Source organism: Carcharhinus amblyrhynchos, chromosome 3 (assembly GCF_965287045.1).
Source record: "Carcharhinus amblyrhynchos chromosome 3, sCarAmb.v2.hapA, whole genome shotgun sequence".
Classification (NCBI taxonomy): Eukaryota; Metazoa; Chordata; class Chondrichthyes; order Carcharhiniformes; family Carcharhinidae; genus Carcharhinus; species Carcharhinus amblyrhynchos.
Window position 1 is genome coordinate 72,097,807 of NC_137326.1, and position 27,037 is coordinate 72,124,843.

Genomic DNA, 27,037 nt, shown 5'->3' on the forward strand with positions numbered 1-27,037 from the left:
GCAGAGAATGCCATAAATACTCAGCAAGTCTGGCAGCATTTGTGGGAGAAAAGCAGAGTTAACATTTCGATTTAATTATTGTTCTTCTTTAGAAAATTAATTCTGTTTTGTCTCCTTTATTCCTTTCTGCCAAATGAATGGCCTCACACATCTCTGTACATAATAAACAATATATTTTACAATAACATACCCAGAAACGTGCTTTAGAATGAGTGAAAAACACTTATTAGAAATAACCATATAAAATACATCTTTTTATTTTTGCAACTTCAATTCGCGTTATGCTGTAATATTAGTCATATAAAAAGCGAGTACAAAAGTAAAATTAGTATAATTAGAATTAGTATTCTGTACAAGAAAAATGAGTCAGCATCAAGACACTTCTGCAGAATCTCCAAGCAAATGGGATTAAACAAGGCAGGGAAATCCCACCTTACTTTACAGGCATAAACTTACTTTAGTAAACTTACTTTACTTTAAAGTAAACTTACTTTACTTGCTTTACACCTTACGTGTGGCACAGTAGCACAGCGGTTAGCACTGCTGCTTCACACTCCAGGGACCTGGGTTCGATTCCCGGCTCGGGTGACTGTCTGTGTGGAGTTTGCATGTTCTCCTCGTGTCTGTATGGTTTCAGCCAGGTGCTCTGGTTTTCTCCCACAGTCCAAAGATGTGCGGGTTAGGTTGATTGGCCATACTAAAATTGCCCCTTAGTGTCCTGGGATGTGTAGGTTAGAGGAATTAGCAGGTAAATGTGTAGGGATATGGGAATAGGGCCTGGGTGGGATTGTGGTCGGTGAAGACTCGATGGGCCGAAGGGCCTGTTTCTGCACTGTAGGGTTCTATGATACTTCATTTCTTTCACCTTAGCTGTAGAAGAGAGAGGAAATAATAATAAATATCGTGTTTGCTGCAGGAACCTTGAGGTAGTGATAAAGATGGAGGGGGGTTGTAGGTTTCTGATGTAGCGAGGTAGGCAGTGGGTTCGTTGCCTGCGGATATTCTGTAGAGGCTGCCATCTGAAGAGGTGCTACTTAGGCAGGGGATTTTTGTTCCTTGTGGAGCATTATCTGAAAATGAAGATGGAAGGAGAGATGGCTAGAACCTAAACTGAGATCATAAGTAGAGGTGAGACTTAGGTCATTGCTGGGAACATATATATACTAACATACGAATTTGGAGCAGGAATTAGGTGTCACACACTGACCATAAATGGACATCATAGAATAATTAATTGAGCAGGAGGTGCCGAGGAAATGAAAAGTAAATGTAAGTTCTTCATTCTTATCAGTAAGTAAAATACTCCTTTACAAAAATAACATTGGGAATTATGAGTGAGTCAAAGTGTGAGGCAATAGTCTATCCTGGACATTGAATGTTGCCATTTCAATCCTTCATCAGGTCAAGTGCAGGATAAGGGAGAACTCCACTCTGCTTACAGTGTATTCTGCCCCTCAGGAAATACCATCTAATGCAGTGGCACACAACTATAGTGCTACTACTTATATCTATGCATAAAAGTAATCAGTTGTATTGGTCTAGTGGCTGTAGTACAGAACTATAAATCCCAAGGTTATGCATTTAAATCGTATCTCAGCTGGCTGTAACTCTGATCTCTGATGGGTTGAGTAGATTAGTTACTAGGAGGGTTTCATAGGTAGAAAAAGGGGCAGCGAGTCAGTGAGGTTTAAAGAATGCAGAGATGATGGTGAAGCAAAGGAACAGCGTTGAGTGTTTTGGTGGGGAGGGAGATCTGCGTTTCTGATCTACATTTTACTATAGAGGTGGGGCAAAGCAGCACAGATATTTTGAAATCAATGATTTCGGAAAGCAGTAGAGTGGTGAGGCTGGGAGATATTGGTGAGGAGAGCAGAGACCATTTTAGATGGGTGGGAGCTTGTGTAAGTTGGATCTCTGAAGGACAGAGTACTGGGGAAGTGAGGTCTAGAAATTATAAAGGCACAAGTGGCATTCAAATTAGGATGCAAGAGGGGTGGGCGGGGCTTTGTATTAGAGGTAGACGTGATATTGCTTATGGTGCTTGATGTGATATTGGATTTAAGGTCAGCTCAGGTCAAGTTTGGATCAGATTGTGCGAACAGACAGAAAAAGCCAGAAAGTGGTATACAGTTCCTGTTAAAGGTCTTGATGTTGCCAAAGTTAAGCTGAAGAAACTTCTGGTTCTTTTGCAAAACGTGGTGTCAGCTAAATAATCAGATAATATAACATGGGCTCCAGAGTGGAAGTTGTTAGCAGTTACGTGGAAGTTCCTCCCTAGTTGTGGATTCTGGCTCCACAGGGCAACAAGGAAGATGAAGGTATCATGATTGGCTCATTGGGTGCGTCAGAGGTGACCGTACCGCTCAAGAGGTGAAGACCAATTGATATGGTCTCTGGTACGTTTTTGTTTCTTACTTTCGATGTTTTATTGCCACTTAATATAGAATTAAGAACTGGATTGAACTGACCAACCTCTTGGCATGGGAGACTTTTCTCTCCATCTGCTGGGTTGGACTCAAATTTATATCCAGTGCTGTAGAATTTATACAATACATCGAATCCCTACAGTGCAGAAGGAGGCCATTTGGCCCATTGAGTCTACACCGACACTCGGAAAGATCGTCTTTAGACTGTGAGAGGAGCATCCGGAGGAAATCCACGTAGGCATGGCGAGAACTTGCAAATTCCACACAAACAGTGACCCATCGAATCCAGGTCCCTGAAGCTCACTATGTCACCATGCCGCCCCTTGTAGGAAATGTGGGGCATATAACAATTTAAATGACCTCATTGTCTACCAAACAAACAAGAGTTCTGGACTAATGTGACTTTTAAACAACTCATCAATCATGTAACACACATGATGTGTGTACAATTATTTTTAGATGTCATAGAATCAGTTTGATACTCTGAAAGTCCAATTGTACCAGAAATGTGTACTTCAGTTGCCTCTTTAACTACACCCGGGGACAAAAAGGTTTAAGTATCATGTCCAGTTGTACAGATGTAGTTTGTATTCCCTTCGATAGAGAAGGACACAATGTGATGTAGTCTTTCAGATAATTAAAGGGTTTGATCAGGGGGATATTCAGTCTGGTGGGAAAATCCAGCTTAAAATTCGAGCTAAACTAGGCTGACACCAGGGAGAACCTTTCCAAAAAAAAGAACAGGAGAAATTGGGAATTCTTTCCTCAACTGGGAGTCATTCATTATTTAAAAAGTGAAATAGATGTATTTTTTTGTTAAGCAAGGATATTTATGGTCTATTGTCTTCAGTTCTGACAAAGAATCATGCTGACTTGGAATTTTAGCTCTGTTCTTTCCCCACAGATGCTGTCAGACCTGTCGAGATTTTCCAGCATTTTCTGTTTTTGTTTCAGATTCAGCATCCACAGTAACTTCCTTTTATATAAGGATATTTATGAATTTGGAACCAAGGTGGGTGGCTGGAATTAGATAAAGATCTGATTGAATAACCACACAAGCTGGAGGAATTCATGTGTCTATGAATGCCACTTGGAAAGTTGTAGAATGTCAATGAATAGACCACTAGTTGAATGCTTCAAACAAGCCATTCACACCAGTGTATCCAGGATAGGATCTCCAAGACTGTGTTGAGTATTATGTAAAGAAAGCACATTGGGCTCAGTACAATTGGACTGGGACTAAGGATGGGGGGAATGGGACAAATCAGTAAATATCAGATCCTAATTGCTATTCAACAACCTACTGAGCAAAATCAGACGCTCTTCAATCATAGATGTTATGCTATGATTGAAGAGCTTGCCAGCAGTCGCACATTAGGTTACCATATGAAGAATAACTTATTGTTTGAAAGAGACACAGGAAAGCACACAGGGCCTGGTGGCCAACAACAAATTCATATCTTGCAGTCTCATTCTTCAAAGTCCTAAATGTTCCTAATATTGTGTTGCCTTAGTCAACAGGGTGAAGAGTATCCACCACTTTGTGTATTGGGTGGTCAGAGGTATCTTTGAACCTAATACTCAGTTCAGAGATAATAGGCATTTTAATAAGTAGCTCGCTGAGCTCCTTTGGACTGTGGACAGTGAATGAAGATTGTGTTGATGAAGTCCACTAAACATTTCAATGCCCCACTGAAATCCTTACAGGTCAAGAATCAAAATCTGTAGGAGCCTGGCTGTCAACCCAATTCCATGAACAGTACATCCTGTGGATTTAAAAGCATGCTTGTTATCGTCTATTAAATTCTTCAAGTATCCGTGTTGTATTTGTGCCATTGTTAGCTAATTTAGAAAATTCTGAGTTCTGTTGAGATTGGTATCCTCTCCAGTACTGAATCACCATTGGACACTGCAACTGGGAACCATTGCCTGATATCATGGAGTTGATATTCCAGTAGTCTGTATCGGTTTTGGGCTTTGACTTTTCCTCTGTTTTCAATGGTTGACATTGGCTCAGTAATGGCTCTGACTGAGGCAGAACCTGCACAGCGTTACAAAACTCTTTGCTGCGGTCTTCTTCCTTCATGATGTCTGCTCGTAGGTTATCAAAGTTCTGCGAGAGCAATGCAACACAAACACTCAGCTTAAAACAATGTTCATGCCTCGTTCTCTCTGGCCTTATCTTACGCTCTGTATCAACCAAGACTGCGTCTGCCAGCTAAACCTTTCTTCAGAAGGCTCTGGGGATTTGCAATTCCCAAAGCTCAGCTTGACAAATATAAATATTAGCTGTAGTGTATCACCATATATTTAATGGATGTGACACACAGTCATGCTCCAGTGAAATATTTTACCCTAGAAAGGAGGTAATGGATGAAATGAGTTTCCTCGCATGTCACTAAACACAGGAAAATCAAATTAAATTGTTGCAGTACAAAGGGGATGTCAACCACAAAGGACCTAAAATTTGTCAGAGTTTAAATGTTAAAAAGTTTTCATTTTCCCGATGGCCAGTGAAACATTGACAACCCGATAACATGAGGCATTGCAAGCCCTACATCTACTCAGAGAAGGTTCTTAGAATCGCTACAGGGCAGAAGGAGGTAATTCAGCCCATCAAATCTGCACCAACTCTGTGAAAGAGCATCTTACCCAAGCCCACAAGTGTGACCTATCCAAATAACCCCATGCATTTAGCATGGCTAAGCCACCTAATCTACACATCTTTGGACGGTGGGAGAAAACCAGCGCACCCAGAGGAAGCCTACAAAGGAGACAAGGGGAGAACATGCAAACTCCACACAGTCACCCAAGGCCAGAACTGAACCCAGGTCCCTGCCACTGTGAGGCAGCAGAGCTAACCCCTGTATTACTGTGCTGCCAGTGTGTCTGGATCAAAAGATACAGGGTTTCTGGTTTTCCCATGTCAACCTGAATGTCCTGCCCTTTCTGTACCATCCATATCAAGGTGACTTGACCCAAACAGACTCCATCTCATATCAGGTGAAAACATACCCACTTACAAACACCAAGGGAATGAAATCAAAGCAGAAATAGATACTCTCAAAATTCAGGTTGCCCTTGCATCCTGCCCAGCCAGTGAATTTGGGATTTGATTATTCATAGTATATTCATCCGTGCTGGGAGGGCTCTTAAGTTTGATAATTAAAATTTTCATTCTTATTTCCCAGTTCCTCCATGCCTTGCTCTCTACATCACTATTTATGTGAATTTATCCTGTCTGTTGTCCTGAAGATCTTGGTGTCATTCCAACACTGGCCCACTGTTCATCCTGACTTTCTTTGTGGGAGGCTGTTGGGTGATGGTGGGTTCTTCTGGTTCTGCTATTGTCAATGGGATTTCCCATTGAATCCACCCTCTGCCACTGAGAAACCCAAGATGGGCTTGCGCTGTTGGCAGGGTGCGCCATCGACAGGACTGGGAGATCCCACCAGTGGGAAGAGTGGGGAAATTCGCCAAATATTGTTGTTTCTGTGTGATTACACTCCCACAAACCACTTTAGGATGTTTAATTACATATGAGGTCCCAATCCTTCAAGCACATTGTCTACCAGAATCTCAAATGTACTCTGACAAGTTTCAAAGAAACTCATTAAACACTTACAAGCAAGCTGCTGGAGTAAGAGGGTGCAGAAGATGTGAGTTGTGCAAAATGGCACTTACGAGAACATAGGGAGCTGAAACTTTGGGAAACCATGCAGATTGGACTCGGCAGCAGTGCTTCCATAAGAGAAACAAGGACATCACTAGAATGGACATTCCAAGAAGTAACACTGCCGTCACTATCACCAGGATCTCACTGGGTGTGGTATCTGGAGTTACGGACAGAAGATCAGAACAACATTGATTAGTCAACTTTTAGAGAAGGAAAGGAAAAATTATGGAATAAAAGTGAGTAAATGGAATTGAGCTACGGATTAGCCAATGGTCTAATAGAACAGACTCAATGTGCTGGATTGCCTAGTAATTGCCCTGATGTGTCATGGTACAGATTTGATTTCTGTTCAGTGGCAAGCTAACTAATTCTCTGAGCTACTGAGTTTTAAATGTAGTTGGCCACAATTTTCTTTTATTCGCTCATGCAATATATGTACTGCTGGACATATTGCTTCTTAAGAATGGGATGGGGGGTCATAAATACACCCATAGTGCTGTTAGGGACCGAGAGCCAGGATTTTGATCCAGTGATAGGGATGGGGCGCCCAAATAGTTCCAAGTCAGGATGTGAGTGACTTGGGCAAGGTGATGTTCCTTGTTCTCTTAACTAATAGAAGCTTTGAGTAGGGAAGTTATTGCTGAAGAATTATCCTAGGTTGTTGTAGTACATCTTGTAGATGGTACACATTGCAGCCACAGTAGTGGGGAGAGAATGTTTGAGCAGCTGGATAGCTCTCCCATCAAGCAGAGGTTGCTTTGTCCTGAATGGTGTGGGGCTCATTAAGTGTTGTTGGAACTGCAACCATCCAGACAAGTGGAGAAATGCCATCACACTCCTGGCTTGTGCCTATTAAATAGTGAAAAAGAACTGGGGAGTCAGGAGATGAGTTTTCACCACAGAATATACAAATTCCAGCCTACTCCTGTATCCACTGTAATAAAGTGGCTGGTTGAGTTATGTTTTTGGTCATTGGTAAACCTCAGGATAATAATGTTGATGGGAGAATTCAGCAATTGCCATTGGAGGTAGTTACACACATTCCATTGGAGATGGTCATTGCCTGGAAATTGTGTGGCATGAATGTTTACGTGTCACTTGTCAGCCCAAACATGAATATTGCCTAGATTTTGTTGCATATTGACATGGACTGCTTCTGTACCTGAGGATTTGTGAATGGTTCGGAACATCACCTTGCGATGAAGGGAAAGTCACTGATAGAGCAACTGAAAATGGCTGAGTTGGAAATATTAAATAATTAATTTGCTTCAGTATTTATCAGGGAAATGGACATGACATTGGGAGATGATATTAGAAATAATATTGCATTTACAATGAAAAGAGGAGAACCAATAAATAAACTAGTCAAACTCAAAGAAGATTGAACTCCTGATCCAACTGGATTACATCCATGTATTTTAAATGGATCTTAGGAAGAGATAGCAGAGGCACTATTAAACAAATTTAATAATTTGTAGGAAAACAATATAGCATCAGAGGAATGGCAGATAACTAATGCAATACCTTTAAGAAGGCTGATAAAGCATGTTGAGGTAACAATAAACCAGACAGCTTGACATCAGTCCTAGAAAAACTATTGGAATTTCTACTGTGTAGAAAATATAACAGCAGTTGTTCAAACATGGAATTCAAAATGGGATGTATTGTGTAATCAACCTCATTGAGGAGATAACATAGAGATTAGACAAGGGTAATTCGTATCTTGATTTCCTAAAGGCCTTCAATAAGGTACCATATAATAGCCAGGAGAATAAGGTCAGAACATACAGAGTCAGATTGGCTCGATGGTCAACTGCACGACGGAAAGCAGAGAATAGGGGTAAATGATGGATAGTCAGAATGGGAAAAGATGAAACATGGAGTCCCACAAGGATCAGTGCTGGATCATAGTTGTTCACAGATTATATGATCTAGACTTTGCAATCACAAACACAGTTTCTACATTTGTGGACAATGCCGAATTGGAAGGAATAGACAACACTGAGGAGGAGTGCAACAAATTACAAGGAGACATTTAATCCATTTATAGAATAGGCATACATTTGACACATAAATTTCAGCATAGATTAGTGTGAAGTATTACAGCTTGGTTAAAAAAAAATTACGTGAAAAATAAGAATGTAATTAGTGTAGAGGATCAAAGGGATGTGGAAGCAGTACAAAGTCATAACGTGGATCAATAAGACCGTAACAAAAACAAACTGAACATTCGCTTTTATTTCTAGAGGTATAGAATTGAAAAGTACAGACATTATGCCAAGTCTATAGCGAATCTTGATCAGGCAATACTTGGAATATTATATAAAGTTTGGTCACCATATTACAAAAGGGCTTTAGAGGTATTGGAGAACCTGCAAATAAGAATTGCAAATGTGATGCCAGAACTGTAAGTTTATCAGGAAAGGGTGAACAGTCTGTGCTCTAACAGAGGCTGTGGAGAAAAGTCAGTCTAAAGCCGTTTAGCAGAGTTGGAAACTGACTAAAACTCCTCAGGTGACATGTTTGACAGATCATGAAAATATATCAACTGTAATTGTCAATGTTGTCAGTAACTGATTGATTGAAAAACTGATTGGAATTGCAACTTCACACATTAAGTAATGTTAACTTTGAACAGTCATGTAATTCACCTTTACATATTTTATGAATGAAGTATATATTTAGGAAAAATAATGAACAGACTGGGAGAGAAGTTAGAGGGGTGGCCTAATGTTAAAATTTTAATATTTAAAATTTTGAATGGTTTTGACAGAGCAGACACACATAGATATTGCTAGCTGTGGGTAAGAACAAAACTGGAGACCTTCACTCAAAGATAGTTACCAATAAAACTAAATAGAAGGAGCATTTTTATCTGGAGAGTGATGGGATTATGTTAGCATAGAGAATAGTTGGGGTGAATGATACAGTTGCATTAACGAGGAGATTACATAATTATATGAGGGGAAAAAGAATAGAGAGTTATACTGATAAGAGTTAGATGAGAAAGGATGGACAAAGGCTCATGAATAGTATAAACATAGGCATGGGCTGATTAGACTGAATAGCCGGTATCTCTTCTGGACATTCTGTGCAAACCCTACGCCATATTTAGTGCTCCCAGAAAGCTTTGACATAACAAGAGAAAAGTTGGAAGCTGCAAGTATATTTTCTTGGTCATTGGAAATTCACTCACCATCAATGGCTGTCTCGCATACGGGGTCACTGTGGGAACTGAATTTGTTATATTCCAAAATATAGAGTTGTGCTTGGAAGCAGTACATGACCCTCTTCTTCAGATGTATATTGAAAGGATTGTAGTGCATGGAAATATTCATAATCTAGAATCAAAAAACAAAAATTGGAATAGGATAGGTACTTTAGTGAAAAAAATGAACATGGGAAATCAATGTAGGGTCAGCATAGGTCATTGAACCCGCTGAGCCTGTTCGGCCATTCCGTTAGATCCTGGCTGATCTGTACTTCAAACCCATTTAACCATATTAGCTCAATGGTGGCAGTTAGGGGAGAAGCCAAGAGTGGTAGAGACTGGAACACTGATGAGGGATGGAGCCAGGAGCAGTAGTGAGGAAGCTGGGGCATGTAATGAGGGGCAGGGCCAAGAGTAGTGATGAGGGGCAGAGCCAGGAGCAGGAACCATGAGCATTACTGAAAGAGGTAGCCAACAACAGTGGTGTGGGGTGGAGGCAGGAGCAATAGGTGTGGTCAGCACATATAAGGAAATGTTTTTAGATGATATAACAAGGCACAGCATGTAGATAAGAAATCAGAGGGGTCAGTGAGAATGCCAAAGATAAAGTGAGGAGGAGAGACCATTGCATGTGATTTTCTGGTTACAATTAGATCAGAATGTAACTAGGTGAAAGCAGTTCCACTGAGCTGGATGACAGTGGAGGGGTGTTGGAGGATTGTGAACAAAGAACAAAGAACAGCACAGGAGACAGGCCCTTCATCCCCACAAGCCTGAGCCGCCCATTTTAACACTCAGTGAGTGCCTTATTCAAGTCCTTCGTCGATCGTCGACGTTCTTGTCTACCTCTAGTGGACTCCACTAGATGGTTCGGTCAACGTCTCAAAGACTACAGACTAGTCAAGGTGCATGAGGAGGGATAGGTCACCTTTGTCACAGGGAAGACATTTTTCAGCAGCATTTTCCAGTCTCATCATGGCATGGATCATCACAGGTGGGATGGGAAAATTTGCAAACCTCCAAAAAGCTGGTGTCCAGGTTTTCCAGTTGCACCTGCAATGGTGCCTGCCTCTGGCATTTTGGTACTGCGAAGATGCAGAAACCTAGCTAGAGGAAAGGTGGGAAGCAGTTTGGAAGGCAAGTTCTCCCCAGTGACCTGGCCCCTGAAGCAGCATCACTAAAACAAATACACTGTCATTAACACTGGGCTTAAGGATTTTGGAGAGAAACGGGAAGTTGAGTATTTTGTAAGCGCGAGGGAGGCTGTATTGAGGGTCTAGTGTTGGATTTTTGAGAAGGGGATGGTGCCAGCCATTCAGGGCTAGGACATTATGGTCCTGATTTTACCATTTTCATTCTAAGTGCTGAATCTGGGTGCAATTCAGATCCGACCTGGAAATCTGCTTTCAGGTGCCCCCATACGCACTTAGCCTGAAAAAAATTGCAGGTCTGAATCGTGCTGTGGGCAGGGTCTATCGCGCCCAAAACGATCGGAGCTCTGAACTGTGCATGCGCAGTGAGGAAAAAAATTTGAAAATTGCGTTCCTGTCACATCGCTCCTGGGCCGCAAAAAGAGGATAAAGCGGCCTGAGAGCAACGGTCCCCACTGACATCATCCCCACCCCTACAACATAACTTTCCCCCTTATCTACCCACCCCTCCATCCCTGCTACCCAGACTCATCGCGACCCTCTGCCCCCATTCCCACCAACTGATTGCCTGCAGAGTGGCAGCACCACCACCACACCCTCCCGGCCCCTCCCTCCACCACACCACCGCCCCCCCGCCCCCCCAACCAGAGATTCATCTGGCTTCTTTCCCCTACTCCCCCCCACCCCCAAGAAAGTTCGGGCCACCCCACCCCTCACCAGTCAACAATCGGTCCTCCCTCCTATCTATCTCCCCTCACCACAGAATGATCTGACCTGCCTCCCCGCCTCTCCCCTCCCCCCACCCCCCTCCACCAGATGACAATCTGGCCTCCCTCTGCCCTCAACTGCCCCCCACCCCCAACCAGAGAGCGAACTATCCTCCCTCCCCCTTCCACCAGAGATACATGTGATTGTCTCCTCCTCCCCGCTAGCAGAGAATGACTAGGCCTCCCTCCCCCTCCACCCTCCACCAGAGAATGATTTGGCCTGTCTTCTCTCCTGCATCCCCCCACTACCGAGCTGAGTCAGAGAGCTGTTGGAAGCGCTGAAGTCATCTCTTCAGAAGCTGGGGCGCCTGAAACAGATCTTTTGCCGAGCATGTCTGTTTTGCGCCGAATCTGACGTGCAAACGTGATGGTAAAAGGGGAAATGATAAAGTTGGGCAGGGAGTTCATTAATTCAATTGAAGTGCACGCAATTGCATTTAAATTGCCGTTATGCCCGTTTCGGATTGCGGCCATTCCCGGGCCTTGGTAAAGTGGGCATCTGTGCAGATGCATGTTAATGGCCTCATGCCCAACATTACCACATTTTCGCGCCCAAAAATGAGCGTGACGCAATAGTAAAATAGGGCCCTATATTACTGTTACAGGTTTTGAAAAAATCAAATTTTTCATTTTTATCTTTCATTTCGCTTTTTCAGAATTCAGTCTATTTGTATCTGACTTTATTTTAATTCACCCTATTTCCATCAATCCTCTTATTTAAGTCTCATTTAAAGAGATACACAATTACTCCCATCGGTCACTAATCCAAGATACCCCAATTTTCCCACTGTTCAACTATCGACTCACACTTCCAGCAACTTACATTATGAAGGATTTTTAACTGAAAGATGAAGGTGGAAGTTTAACTAACAGTGTATGCTCCAATCTGCCTCACCCCAGTGAGATTTGACTCAATGTTTCACACAGTAACTGATCTCAGTAAGTTACCTACCTGCTGCTCTGTGCCTTTCTCCCAGTAATAAATACGAGCTTTGATGTTCTTGCTTATTTCACTGACATCCAAGATTCGCAAATCACCGTTCACGTGAACAGTCAGCCTTGGGATCGTGAGATTGGCTTTAAAAAGCAAGAGTTGCATTTAAATGGCACCTTTTTCAACCACTGGATGTCTAATAACATTTATTGGTCCAGTCAATTGAGGATTTTTGGAGATGTTGTCACTGTTGTAATGTAGGAAATGCAGCATTTAATTTGTGCACGGTAAGTCCCCAAAAACAACATTATGATAATGGTAGGACAATCCATTTCTGGTGATGTTGACTGAGGAATAAATATTACTCAGGATAACAGACCTGCTTTTATAGTGGAAATACTGCCTGTGGATCCTCTACATCAACACAAGCAACCAGAATGGAGCTTCAGTTTAATGTCACATTTGGAAGACAGCACCTCCATCTCTGCAACACCATTCAGGACTTCACTGGAGGGTCAGCCTTGAGTATTTTGACTCAATCCCTGGAGTGGGATTAGAACTCAGAACTTTGCAACATGGAGTTTAGAGTGACATCAACTGGGTCAAGGCTGAAACAAAACAAAAATCTAAACCAATTAATTAAACAGATATTCATTGCAGACTTCTTGGTTTTGATGAAAAAAAATTAAGAATTTACAGATGTATCATTTCATCTTAGTACTGCAAATGTTCACTGAATGCTGAGATATATTTCCACAGAGATAGGTTCTTTTAGGGGATAGTTTCTCACACATACTTGTTCTGAAAGACAGCTCCACACACATGAACTCATTATGTGAGATAGTTCCATACACATAGATGGACTCGTTCTTAGGGAGTTCCACACACACATGGACTCATTCTGGAGGACACTTCTACATTTAAGACTTGTTCTGGAGGACAGTTCCAATCACATGGACACATGGTGGGGGACAGTTCAACACACAAGGACTTGTTCTGGGGATGTTCCACACACTTGGACTTGTTCTGGGTGACAGTTCCACATCCTCCACCACCAGCCCCATTTGCCATTCTTCATATTTTGAGCTTAGACATAATAACAACATGTATTACCACTCAATTCTTACACTGTTCACTCTTAATATTTTAACACACCTGCCCATTCTCCCTTTCCCTTCCAGAGAGAGGGAGGAAAATCAGCCTAATTATTCCCCCTGATATTCAGCACTTCCCTCATGATTATAGAGTATCATTGGACAAGGATACTTGAGTGAATTATTCATGTACCATCCTCCTGAAAAACCTGTTCATTTGGAAACAAATCTGTCATCCAGGAAAGCCATAACAATGAATAGAGGAAAGAAAGCCAGCTAAATTAATGGAAATACATTTATTTTCCTGATCCTGTCTTACAAAGCCTGTGGACAAAAAAAGGAATAAATTTGAACCTTCCTTGACATCATGATCTCTGAAAAATGTTTTACAAGCAACAAAGTATTTTTAAAGTCCAGTCTCTCGCATTGGAATGTGGCAGTTAATTTGCAAGGTTCACCTAATACCAAAGTTAACGGCCAGTTCATCTGTTTCAGCGATGCTGCTTGAGGGGTCAGGATACTGGGAAGAATTTCTTTGATCTTCTTCAAATAATATCAACCTGGGAACGCAGCCAGGGTTTGAATGTCTGAATCGAAATACAGCACTTCCAATAGTGCAGCATTCTATCAGTACTGCACAGGATTATTACATATATTCTGTGCTCCTATCCCTGTAACCCTATTCATTTACCATGGTCAATCCATCTAACCTACACATCTTTGGGCACTAAGGGGCAATTTATCATGGCCAATCCACCTGCTAATCTTTGGAGTGTGGAAGGAAACCTACGCAGACACGAGAAAAATGTGCAAACTCCACACAGTCACCCAAAGCCTGAATCGAACCTGGGTCCCTGGCGCAGTGAGGCAGTAGTCCTAACTACTGTGCCACCATGTCAGATATGGGAGCCATATTCAAGTATATGATGGACACGCGCTTCATGGGGTGTTAATAGTAGTTGAGGGATGCAAATGAGCATCTTAGAAGCTGATTAACTACAGAGAAGATGTTGGCGTTCCAGGTAAACCTAGCGGAGGTAGAAAGGGGAGTATTGCTCTAGTTTTGATGCATAGCCACATCATGAAAACAATGTCCCTTTGAAATCAATGTCCCTCATCTCCAAAATCCTAATCCCGAACCCAAAACCCTATCCTACTGTTCTTACTCCTGACTCAAACCTTAACTTTAACACTGCAACCATAAGGCAAATTCCTAACCCAAACAAAAGATGGCAGCACTAGTTACCCTGTTTTCAAAGATTGCCAGTTTGATAAGATGCATTAGTAATAACATCTGTCTGTAACATCAGTTCTTAGATACCCATGAATTTGGATACAAGAAGATAGAAATTCTGACTTTAAAAAGCAACTTGTTAAGTTGCTGAAGGATTTAGGCAATTTGTAACATTCGAGTGGAAGGGGGTTGGAATCAGCTTGGATTGCCAGAACATCCTTTGTGGGTTTAAGCCCTATTCAAGGACTTCAGTGCATATCTAAGCAGGCACTGCTATACAGTATTGCAGTAGTGCTGCATTATCAGAGATGGGGCATTAAACTGAGGTCCTTGTCTTGCTGCTTAAGTGGCTGCAAATGTGCTATGGTATCATTGGAGGAAGAGAAAAAGATCCTGATCTATATTCCTCCCTTAATCAATGTCATCATTACTGTCGGGCTCCAGTATGTTGCCAGGTTCAAATGGATTTCCAGGTCACAAAATGCCACGGGCACACATTGGCATTCTGCTTTAGGCTGTTGGCATTGGCACACAATTAATTGCACAGTTACGGAAACAAGAAAGCGCAGACTTATTTATAAAGTCTTAATGTTCAAAAGTAGTGTGTTTTGCAGAAAAATAAGGCAGCCATCCTCCACACAGCAGTGAGATAATAGACCAACTAACTTGTTCTGTTTTCTTTAGTTTTGATTTGCATGTAAATACTCCTCACATTGCTTTGGGAATAGTAAAATCAGGCCCTGTTGTACAGAATACTCACTCTCCTTACGGTTGAAGAGTTTGCTGAGGTTTGCCCATTTTGAAGTGATGTTCTCAAACTCAGAACGAACTTTCAGATCGTAGTCCACATCTGATGATATGTCTGCTGTGACGTCACAGCATGTTTCGGTGATGTTAGAACATTCCGATATTTTCACCCAAGTCTTCTTGTGATGTCGTTCAAATTCACTGAAACAGAGGGGGACAGAGGTACATTTAATCTGGGAGGCCAGGTTCCAACTATCCCCTGCCTTTTCTTCCTACGATAGCTTTTGTAGTAGAGCTAAATGTGGAAGGGAATCATGCAAAGGAACAGCTTTGCACTCCCTCCCATCCACGCCCACATGTTCACAGTGGTTTCCACATTCCCTGCTATATCCATGCTGAGCCAACAAATATTGGCTCTGACCATTGGGACTCTTGTTCCCAATTGCTATCTGTGTAAATGTTGCTGAAAATCTCTGTGTTTGTGAGTCTCCAGTGAGAGTAGTATTGGGGATTCTCCCCCAGCTCCCATAGCCCACCAACATACACTGCCAAGATACAAGCCTAGAAAATGTTCTTTTGGTTGATGGAATAGTGGGCCCCGATACATAGTGACCTGCTTCTGTTTTTGTATGACTCAATGATCCATTGTGCTGTGATGGATGTTGATGATACTCAATCACAAGGTCTGAGGAAGTTATGTCCTTATGTCAAGGAATTTCTGGAACTCACTGGGGCCCAGTATGATATCGGGTGGGATTTTTCCCATCACACCCACCCGAAGGCCCAGAAATTCCTGCCCCCAAGGTTGATGGACCTTTAAATGGTCTGTCAAATTTTCTGTCCTGCCCGCAATGGTTCCTGCGGCGAGCGGGACCAGAGGATCTACTCTGTTGGGTTCAGACTGTGAGGAATAATGAACCATATCATCTCAGCCAGGCTTTAACTGAATTTTGCAAATAGTGTACCAGTTTCCCAGTGTTGTCTTTGTTCCTTTTCTCAGGTATGGGAATTCTCATTCCATGGAGGGCAATAAACATTTTTAGGAACTTGAAACCATCAGAACGTCACCTAACAGTGACCCTTTTTGGAGATCAATTCATTCAACTAATCTCCCTTCATCCCTCCCCTCTATCCAGCTGTTCTCTGTGGAAACTCACTTGATTGGCTTTTGACCCGGTTCATACTGTGTCTTGTCAGCTGGCTTCCCTGGCTGCTTGGTGCTCAGCTTGATCACAGTTTAATGAAAGGAGGAAGTGGTATTTTCATGGCCTCAGGATGTTGCATTACACTCAGTGAAGTTCCTTTGACATGTGGTCATTGTTGTACTATGGCAGCCAAACTGTGCACAACAAGATTCCCAAAAACAGCAAAGTGATCATGACCAGCTAATTTCTTTGAGACATGTTGGTTGCAGGATAAATATTGGCTTGGAGATTGGAGAGCATTCCCATGCTGTTCAAAGTAAGATCATAGAAACATGAGTAGGCATTTAGCCGTTTGGACCTGCTCCACCATTTAATAAGATCATGGTTGATCTAACCCTCACTAAGTCCACTTCCCTGCCTTATCTCCGCGACCATCATAGAATTCGTATAGTGCAGAAGGAAGCCATCCGGAACATCGATCTTCACCGACTATCCGAAAGAGCATCATACCCAGGACAACCACATCCCCTTGACTCTGCTAATCTTTGTACCCCAAGGGGCAATTTAGCATGGCCAATCCACTTAACCTACACATCATTGTAACCCTCAATTCACCTCCTGATTAAAAACCTAGCGATCTCTGCCTTGAAAATGTTCAAGGAGTCGGCCTCCACAGCTTCCTGGAGTAAAGAATTCCAAAGATTCATCCTTCTTTGAGAGAACAAATTCTTCCTCAAATCTGCCTTAAATGAACACCTCCATGTGCTGTGATTATGCCCTCTGGTCCTCCACTCTCTCATGAGTGGAAATATCCTCCCGACAGCGCCAAGGCAACTTTTACACCCATAGGGGAGTGTAGACAAGGCTTCATCTGAAAGACATCACCTCCAGCACTGCAGCACTCTGTCAGCACTGCACTGGAATGCCAGCCTAGGTTTGTGCTGAAGTCTTACTGCAGTGAGGCCTGATCCCACAATCTTATGTCACAAAGAACAGAGAACTGCCCACTGGGCCAAAGTTGACACAACTATTTAAACTTCCTTTCTTGTTCCTTTGCTGACAAAATCAAGCTTGTATTTCTTCAGAACTGAATCACGATTAACTTTGACAGACAACTGCATTGTTTCCAATGGGGCCACCTCAAACTCTCATCTTCTTTTCAAGTAAATAAACCTTATACGTTGAGTGGAGTTACTCCATTACATGGAGTTACATTGAATAACAGCCTTTCCAGAATCCAGGATAATGCAGTTACTGGGCTGGAAGCTTCCAAGGATGAAGTACCATTTTGGCCACAAGTGGGCATTGTAAGCCCAATAACAGTGGACTTGAGATGCAGCTGCATGTCTCTGACTTGCAAACATTTTGCTCTTCTGATCATTGGGCTTGTTTATTTCCTTTTCCTTTGCATATCTCTGCTTTTTACCTTGGTTTTCCTGAGTTACAAGAGTGTAACAATATCTGGTTTCCATTTTTTTTGTGTTTTCACACTGATGAATATTGTGTAAATATTATGTTTTTCTCTTTGCTTCTCTTGGCTGCCATTTATTTGAAGTCTCTGCTTCATTTTCTAACTCATTCCTTCCTTTCATCCACCCTCACATATCTTTGTTTATTTTGCTCTTGTTCTACCTTTACCTTTCTTCACAGTCTCTCTGATATGACACTTCGGAGCTGTGAAATGTTTTGGGAGGTCCCAAAGTCATGTAATGGTGCTTCTTTTCTTCAGCTTCTCCCCTTGCTCCCCACTCCAACCCCAAAACATTACCGCCGAAATATTGCTGCTGTTTATGCCGGTGGGATGTTACAATCCCGCTGACAGCACACCCCTGCCATGGTTTTCCCAGCAGTAAGCGACACATTCAATAGGAAATCCTGTTGACACTTCCGGGGTGCTAAGACTCTGCCGCCAGCGAGCAGCACGCTGCCTCCCACTGCCACCAAACACACTGCAGAGAGGGATGAAAATTCCACCTATAGTTTCTCCTCTGCTCTGGCCTGATGAAATCACAGATTGACAGTTCACCCCTACTCTGCTTCACTTTGCCCACTTCCCTGTTACCAGTTGCTGTCTCCTCCATGTGGGTTCATTTGGCCACAGTGTAATATGACCTGCCATGTTCTGCTGCCAATCACAAAGGCTGAACGAACCCCAGTCAGAAGTTGTCCATTCCTTCCATCGGCTGGGCACAATCTTCCATTGCTACCGGCTCCTTCTGTTATTTGTTTATATTAAACTGTACTCGATGAATCTCACACTCTGTTTCTGCACCATGAACCCTTACCTAATAGGATTCAACTTGAAAAATATTGAACATATTTCACAACCATTCCATCAATTAAAGTCAGACCCAGTTCCCAGAGGTGAAACAATGGTGTTAATAATGCATTGTGTAATTCAGTGAGCAATGATACTTAAACTGAATCTTAAAATAAAACTAATTCCAGCAAGTTACCCTGCGGGCAATAGGAAGAAAGAAGCATTTTCATTTGTATAGGAACTTTTCTGAGCATCAGATAATGAAGAACATCCAAAGGGTCATCACTGTGGTAGTGTAGGAAACATGGGGTAAGACTCTCCAGCCTCCCAGCTGCGTGTTTCCTGCCAGCGGGAGGTGATGTGTTGTTTGCTAGCAGCGGGATCCTCTGTTCCCACCACTGTCAATGGGAATTCTCACTGACGTCATGCCACTCTGGTGAGAAACCCACGGGGGAGGGGGCCCTACAGTGATTCAGCACACACAGAGCAGTTGAACCAGGAGCACTGTTCGTCACAATGGATGTCTCGGCACTCTGCACCAGCATCCCCCATGATGATGGCATTGCTGTAACTGCCTCAGTATTCAATGCCAACAACTGCCGGTCTCCAGATGCAATTTTACAACTCATCTACTTCACCCTGGACTCCAATGTCTTCACCTTCAACAACCAGTTTTTCATCCAGACACATAGAACAACCATGGGGACCAAATTCACACCTCAACATGCCAACATCTTCATGCACAGGTTCCAACAAGACTTCTTCACTGCACAGGACCTTCACCCAATGCTATACACTAGATACATTGATGACATTTTCTTCCTTTGGACTCATGGTGAACAATCACTGAAACAACTATATAATAACATCAACAAGTTCCATCCCACCATTAGGCTCACCATGGACTACTCTCCGGAATCGGGTGCATTCTTGGACACACGCATCTCCATCAGGGATGGTCACCTCAGCACCTCACTGTACCGCAAGCCCACAGATAACCTCATAATGCTCCACTTCTCCAGCTTCCACTCTAAACATGTTAAAGAAGCCATCAACTACGGACAAGGCCTCCGTATACACAGGATCTTCTCAGATGAGGAGAATCGCAACAGACACCCCCAGACACTGAAAGATGCCCTCATAAGAACACAATATGGCACTCGACTCATCGATCGACAGTTCCGATGCGCCACAGCCAAAAACTGCACCGACCTCCTCAGAAGACAAACACAGGATATGGTGGACAGAGCACCCTTCGTCGTCCAGTACTTCCCCAGAGCGGAGAAGCTATGATATCTTCTCCGGAGCCATCAACATTGATGAAGATGAACAACTCACCAAGGCCACCCCCAGACCCCCACTTCTTGCCTTCAAACAAACACACAACCTCAAACAGACCACTGTCCACAGAAGACTACCCAGCCTTCAGGAGAACAGTGACCACGACACCACACAACCCTGCCACAGCAACCTCTGTAAGGTGTACCAGATCATCGACATGGATGCCATCATCTCACGTGAGAACACCATCCACCAGGTACCCAGTACATACTCTTGCAACTCGGCCAACGTTGTCTACCTGATACATTGCAGGAAAGGATGTCCCGAGGCATGGTACACTGGGGAGACCATGCAGACGCTACAACAATGGATGAATGAACACCGCTTGACCATCACCAGGGCAAGACTGTTCTCTTCCTGTTGGGGAACACTTCAGCGTTCACGGGCATTCGACCTCTGATCTTCAAGTGGCCTTCATGACACACAACAGCGCAGAGTCACTGAGCAGAGACCAATAGCAAAGTTCCGCACACATGAGGACGGCCTCAACCAGGATCTTGATTTCATATCACACTATCTGTAACCCCCACGACTTGCCTGGACTGGCAAAATCTCACGAACTGTCCTGTCTGGAGACAATACAGATCTCTTTAACCTGTGCTCAATGCTCTCTCCACTCACATTGTCTGTACCTTTAAGTCTTGATTATCTGTAAAGACTCACATTCCAATCATTATTTTGTAAATTGAGTTTGTGTCTTTATATGCCTTGTTTAGGAATAGAATAGGAATGAATAGAACTCCCACTCACCTGACAAAGGGGCAGCAAGTGTTCCAAAAGCTAGTGGCTTTTGCTACCAAATACACCTGTTAGACTTTAACCTGGTGTTGTGAGACTTTTTACTATATTTTACATTGACCAGGGCAGGCCATTGGGGCCTCAGTTTAACATCTCATCCAAAAGGCAAAACCTTCACAGTGCACTTAGAGTGTCGACCCTGGAGTGAGACTTAAACCCAGAACTTTGTAACACAAAAAGAGGGAGTGGTGCGAACTGAGCCATAGCTGATACAAAGCCGGTGTTTGTGCATGAGTGAGACTCGCACATGCTCAGCTGCAAGCAGCCGTTATTGATCTAACTTTATTTACACCTTCCCAACAGAGAGGGCACCAGAGAGGGCAATTTAACACCAAGCTTAGACCTTGCAATATACCACACTCGCTCCCCACTTCAAAGGCAGCTTATATATTGAAATGTAAAATTCTTCATGTACATAGGTTGGTAGGATATAATATGACACAACCAACTTCAGCAACACCTGAAAATGTAGCAGGTTAAGTTGTATATTTGTTTTTATTTTAGTTGCAGCAAAAACATACATAACTGATATTTCCAGAGTCATTTACACATATAAAAAAAAACTGACCTGAAATAATGAAAAGGACAACTTTTTTCTTCTTCCTTCCTACATACGCTCAATTAACTTCTCTGGCTTTTTTCTCTTTATGTCTGGGTGTCTCATGCCATCTCCATTTGCTTGACTCTGCTCTCTAACTATGTTAGCTCTGAACTTTGACTTTGACGACCAACTTCCTTTAATATTTGACACTGCGACATGGATTGAATTGTCTTCATCAAAGACCCTGGCTCACTTTGCTGTTCCCATGGCTAACGTCCAATTTCATTGTGACCATAAGGCATTGGAGGAGAATTAGACCATTCAGCCCACCGAGTCTGCTCTGCCATTCAATCATGGTTGATTTTTTTCTCATCCCCTTCTCCGTCTTTTCCCCATAACCCCTGATCCTCTTATTAATCAAGAACTTATCTACTTCTGTCTTAAAGACACTCAATGACCAGGCCTCCTCAGCCCTCTGCGGCGAAGAGTTCCACAGATTCACCACTCTCTGGCTGAAGAAATTCCTCCTCATCCCTTCTTAAAGAATAGCCCCTTTAGCCTGAGATTGCGTCCTCTTGCTCTAGTTTTTCCTACTAGCAGAAATATCCTCTCCAGGCCTTGCAGTATCCTGTAAGTTTCAATAAGATCCCTGTCATCCTTCTAAATTTCAACGAGTGCAGTTCCAGACTTCTCAACCATTCTCCATACGACAGGCTCTTCATACCAGGGATCATTCTTGTGAACTCCTCTGGACCCTTTCCAAGACCAGCACACCCTTCCTTAGATATAGGGCCCAAACTGCTACAAATGAGGTTTGACCAAAGCCTCGTACAGCCTGAGAAGTACATCCCTGCTCTTGCATTCTAGCCCTCCTGACATGAATGTGAACATTGCATTTGCTTTCTTAACTGCCAACTGAACCTACATGTTAACCTTAAGAGAATTTTGAACAAGGACTCCCAAGTCCCTTTGTGTTTCTGATTTCCTAAGCATTTCCCCATTTAGAAAATAGTCTACGCCTCCATTCCTCCTCCCAAAGTGCATAACCTCACACTTTTCCACATTGTATTCCAACTGCCACTTCTTTGCCCACTCTCCTAACTTGTCCAAGTCCTTCTGCAGCCCCCCTGCTTCCTCAAAGCTACCTATCCCTCTACATATCTTTGTATCATCTGCAAACTTAGCAACAGTGCCTTCAGTTCCTTCTTCTAGACCTTCCTTCCACCCGGTTAAAATTGGATTCATCCAAAACTCTGCTGCCCATATCTTAACTCACACCAAGTCCCATTCACCCAAGTGACCTTCACTTGCTTTCTGACTTTCAGTTTGAGCTGTGAAAAATGTTTGGAATATAAGAGGTTAATCATGTTCTCCCCTTGTCACATTTCCTTGTTCAATTGAATGATCACTGAAAAAGTGTCTCTCCAGTCTCCACCAGAATATATATAGTCACTTTAACATAATTCCAATTACATACTTCTCTTTATCATCTCGCAGATTTTTCACCAAAAACTTTCTGACCAGCACTGAACTCTAAGTTTCACGCTTCATAGATCATGGGTCATTTTCACCTTGTCTTATTTTTCTCTTACTTTGCTATTAATGTCAGACTTAAGCAAACTAAGCAAACTTCTGGATAAAAAAAAAGTTTCTCACTACTCCTTTTATATGGACCATCCCTGCGTGTCTTTGGTTGAACTTCCTCCAACAATATGTCTCCAAACTTGAGGAATAATGACTCTTCCGGCCTTCACCTTCACTCAGTTCATTTTTACAGGTAAAATACTCCTGCAATTTTTAGTATCACACTCCTTAAGCCAACTATTCATGATGTAATTGAGCACCATACAGAGCACCACATCCTTGCGAGTTTCTTCATAATTTCACTGGCGGACACTGACAACTCACTGGTCTATGTAAAGTAATTCATGGCTAACTGGGCGGCTGGAACCAAATCAGGCTTCATGGGAAATCTTAAAGAACTTATTGTGCTAATCTCATTTAATGATATTTCACATCATATTGATCGGCCATCAAGATCAATTCCCACCTCTGAAGGCATGCTGCCACTAGGAATGCTGCGCCCTTGTTTGAACTAAAAGGGATCATAAGAACTTGGTGTTCAGTTAACACAATGAACGTCCGACTGTATGAGTATTTGTGGGACTTAGAAACACTACATATGATCGCTAATGCCCTTTTTTCAACATGTGAGTGTTTATGCTCTAGCTTTGTTGCAATATGTGAAGCATATGTTTAAAGTTTATTTATTTATTTCACAAGTAGGCTTACAGTAACACTGTAATGAAGTTACTGTGAAAATCCCCTTGTTGCCACACTCTGGCGCCTTTTCGGGTACACTGAGGGGGACTTTTAGCATAACCAATGAACCTAACCAGCACGTCTTTCGGATTGTGGGAGGAAACCGGAGCACCCGGAGGAAACCCGAACAGACGCAGGGAGAATGGGCAAACTCCGCACAGACAGTGACCCAAGCCAGGAATTGAACCCAGGTCCCTGGCGCTGTGAAGCAGCAGTATGAACCACAGTGCCACTCAGGCTTCTCAACACTGTCTTGCATTCTGTGAGGTAAGTGCACCTAACCCCTGTGACGAGGCATCACACAGTAAAGCCAATTATTTCTTGGGACAACGGTGGGTCAAAACAACAATTCTGGTCAGTAATTTCTTCACTTCTTCAAATGCTTTCTGACACTCCACACATCACTCCCAGTTTTGGAAGGAGGCCATTCAGCCCATCAATTCTATGGAAGAGCATCTTATCCAGGATCACCCCTCCACCCTATCCCCACAGTTCTGCATAACTATCATGGCAAATCCGCCAAACCTACTGTGGGAGGAAGTCAGAGTACCTGGAGGAAACCCACGCAGACATGGACAGCACATGCAAATCCCACAAAGACAGTCACCCAAGGCTGGAATCAAACTTGGGTTCCTGGCGCTGTGAGGCAGCAGCACTAACTGCTGTGCCATAGTGCCACCCATAAGGAAAGAATTTACTTCATCCTCATCACCGAAAGAATCATAGAAACCATACAGTGCAGAAGGAGGCCATTCAGCCCATCAACAACAATCCCTCATCTCCCACTTTATCCACTTTTAGATAAATATGCAACCTTTGTTCGCAATAAGCCCAATCCTCTTTGTTGGGGTTGAATTTCCCCACTGTCCCCTGTTAGGGACCAGGTTGGAAATGTCAAGGTATACTTGACAGATACAGAAAGACATCTGCCTTCTGAGTCCCATTCAGCAACCTCCAGCGAAAGATTTACCTTTAAGCAGCAGAACTTCGAGAAACACCTATTTTCTGGCAGATCCAAATCTCCAAATCCAGAGAAAGAAAGTGACAGACAAAGTGTTATTTCCTTTCCCTACAACTCCCAAATAGCAACTGAGCTTTGGTAGGAAGAATGGTAGGAAGGACTATTACTTACATGGCGAAAAACTGCAGCAGGCGACAGTGCAGAGGGACCTCAGGGTCCTTGTGCATGAGTCGCAAAAACCCAGCTTACAGGTGCACAGGTGGTCAGGAAGGCGAATGGGATGCTGGCCTTCATAGCGAGGGGGATTGAATATAAAAGTAGGGAGGTCTTGCTGCAGCTGTATAGGGCATTGGTGAGGCCGCAGCTGGAGTACTATGTGCAGTTTTGGTCGCCGCACTTACGCAAGGATATTTTGGCCTTGGAGGGAGTGCAGAGGGGGTTTACTAGGCTGATACCGGAGTTGAGGGGGTTGAACTATGAGGAGAGGCTGAATAAACTAGGCTTGTACTCGTTAGAGTTTAGAAGAATGAGGGAAGATCTCATTGAGACATATAAGATGATGAATGGGATGGATAGGATAGAGGTGGAGAGGCTCTTCCCACTCAGAAAGGACAGTAGGACTAGAGGGCACAGCCTCAAGATAAAGTGGGGGGTGGTTTAGAACAGAGTTGAGGAGGAACTTCTTCACTCAAAGGGTGGTGAATCTTTGGAATTCTCTGCCCGTTGAAGTGGTGGAGGCTGCCTCGCTAAATATTTTTAAGATGTGGGTTGATAGGTTTTTGATAAGAGAGGGGATTAAGGGTTATGGGGAGAGGGCGGGAATGTGGAACTGAGACACGACAGATCAGCCATGATCTTATTGAATGGCAGGGCAGGCTCGAAGGGCTAGATGGCCTACTCCTGCTCCTATTTCTTATGTTCTTATGTTCTTATGAGCTGTGTTTCTGTCTGTGCCTAGCCCCACCCAGTCACAAAGCATTATTTTTCAATAAACCTAAGCAAGATCCATTCTGAAATCTAGAGAAAACACAAAGGTATAACCTTGCATTGGTCCAGATTAAAACAGACATTCTAGCAATTGAGATTAATTGTGCTGTGACTGTAACAACATGGACTGCTGGGTACAGACAAGGCAGCACCAATAATAAAACCAACTGCTAAACCAAATCCTGCACATGAAATATGACACAAATGCATTTCTTAAAGGCACAGTAACATCACACCCAAAATATATTTTCCTTGCTATTTTCTCAATCACATACCGTGTACCTGAATATGATGTGCACACAAAACAATCTTCACTCAAACTTCCTCAAATTTGAATTTAGAAGTCCCAGAAAGTATGTCACAATGTTTGTCTTCAATTTTCAAATGAAGTATTAAAGAAAGTTCTACCCCGCTCATCACATTTCTGTTCAGTATTTATTGTTTACATTTTCACAGCAACTGGTCTGATGAGTGGGGGGGGCAATGCTGTGCCTGCAGCATTGAAGGTAAACTGCTTTACCAACAGCGTAATAGCACTTGCACAACATTTCTAGATGATTGTTTATTTATTTTATGTGTTCTCACTATGTGTCATAACCCCATTTTTCACCAGGGGCCAGGCAAAGTTTGTAAACTTTGTTAACTGCCTCTTGCTGACAGAATCTTGTATTTATGAGGGGGAGTTGGGGGGTGGGGGGGGGGGCGGGAATGGGTTAACCTAGCTAGGTGGCAGAAGGATCCTGATGTGGAGCAAATAATTTATTGACCTTAAGCCTGCTGCTGATGAGGGTAAATCATCAGGAGCAGGGAGAAAACATCCTCTTTATGCAAATATTCATATCTTTTATGACTGAAGGGATAAGGTCTCTTAATTATAATAGAGAAGCAAATCAGGCATCTTAATTACAATAGAGAAGCAAGTCGGTGGTTAGTGGTGCTGCTTTGTGGCGACGGGGACCAGGTTTGATTCCAGCTTTAGGTGGCTGTCTGTGTGGGGTTTGCATGTTCTCCTTGTTTCTGCATGGGTTTCCTCTGGTGCTCCAGCTTCCTGCCATACTCCAAGGATGTGCAGGTTAGGTGGTTTGGCCATGCTAAATTGCCCCTTAGTATCCCAAGATGTGTAGGTTAGATGGATTAGCCATGGGAAATGTGTGGTGTTAAAGGGATAGGGTGGGAAAGAGCGCCTGGGTAACCTATTCTGTCACAGAGTCGATGCAGACTCGATGGGCTGAATGGCCTCTTTTGCACTGTAGGGATTCTATGATTCTAATTGAGCCATCACTCTCCTGAGTACCGAATATATGAGTACTGCATATGTATTGTATGGTGTTCTGTGCACAGCCAGAACTTTCATAGTTAATCCATGACCTAGTGCTCCTAATCGATAGTGGGGCTCAAAGGGAATGCACCTCACATAACAACAGCAGTGAAGCCCTTGCATT

General features: G+C 43.0%; 1 protein-coding gene across 1 annotated transcript in view; it reads right to left on the bottom strand.

The window, feature by feature from the left end:
- Positions 1–1,045: 1,045 nt before the first annotated feature.
- crfb16 (cytokine receptor family member B16) overlaps positions 1,046–27,037 on the bottom strand; it is a 58,016-nt gene continuing 32,024 nt past the window's right edge. Inside the window, exons 3-7 of the mRNA XM_080185270.1 lie at positions 15,254–15,441; positions 12,184–12,308; positions 9,299–9,443; positions 6,111–6,259; positions 1,046–4,539 (exon numbers count right to left, since the gene is read on the bottom strand). Of these exons, the coding sequence (XP_080041396.1) occupies positions 4,216–4,539; positions 6,111–6,259; positions 9,299–9,443; positions 12,184–12,308; positions 15,254–15,441 (931 nt within the window). The 3' untranslated portion in view covers positions 1,046–4,215. The remainder of the gene's footprint in view (positions 4,540–6,110; positions 6,260–9,298; positions 9,444–12,183; positions 12,309–15,253; positions 15,442–27,037) is intronic.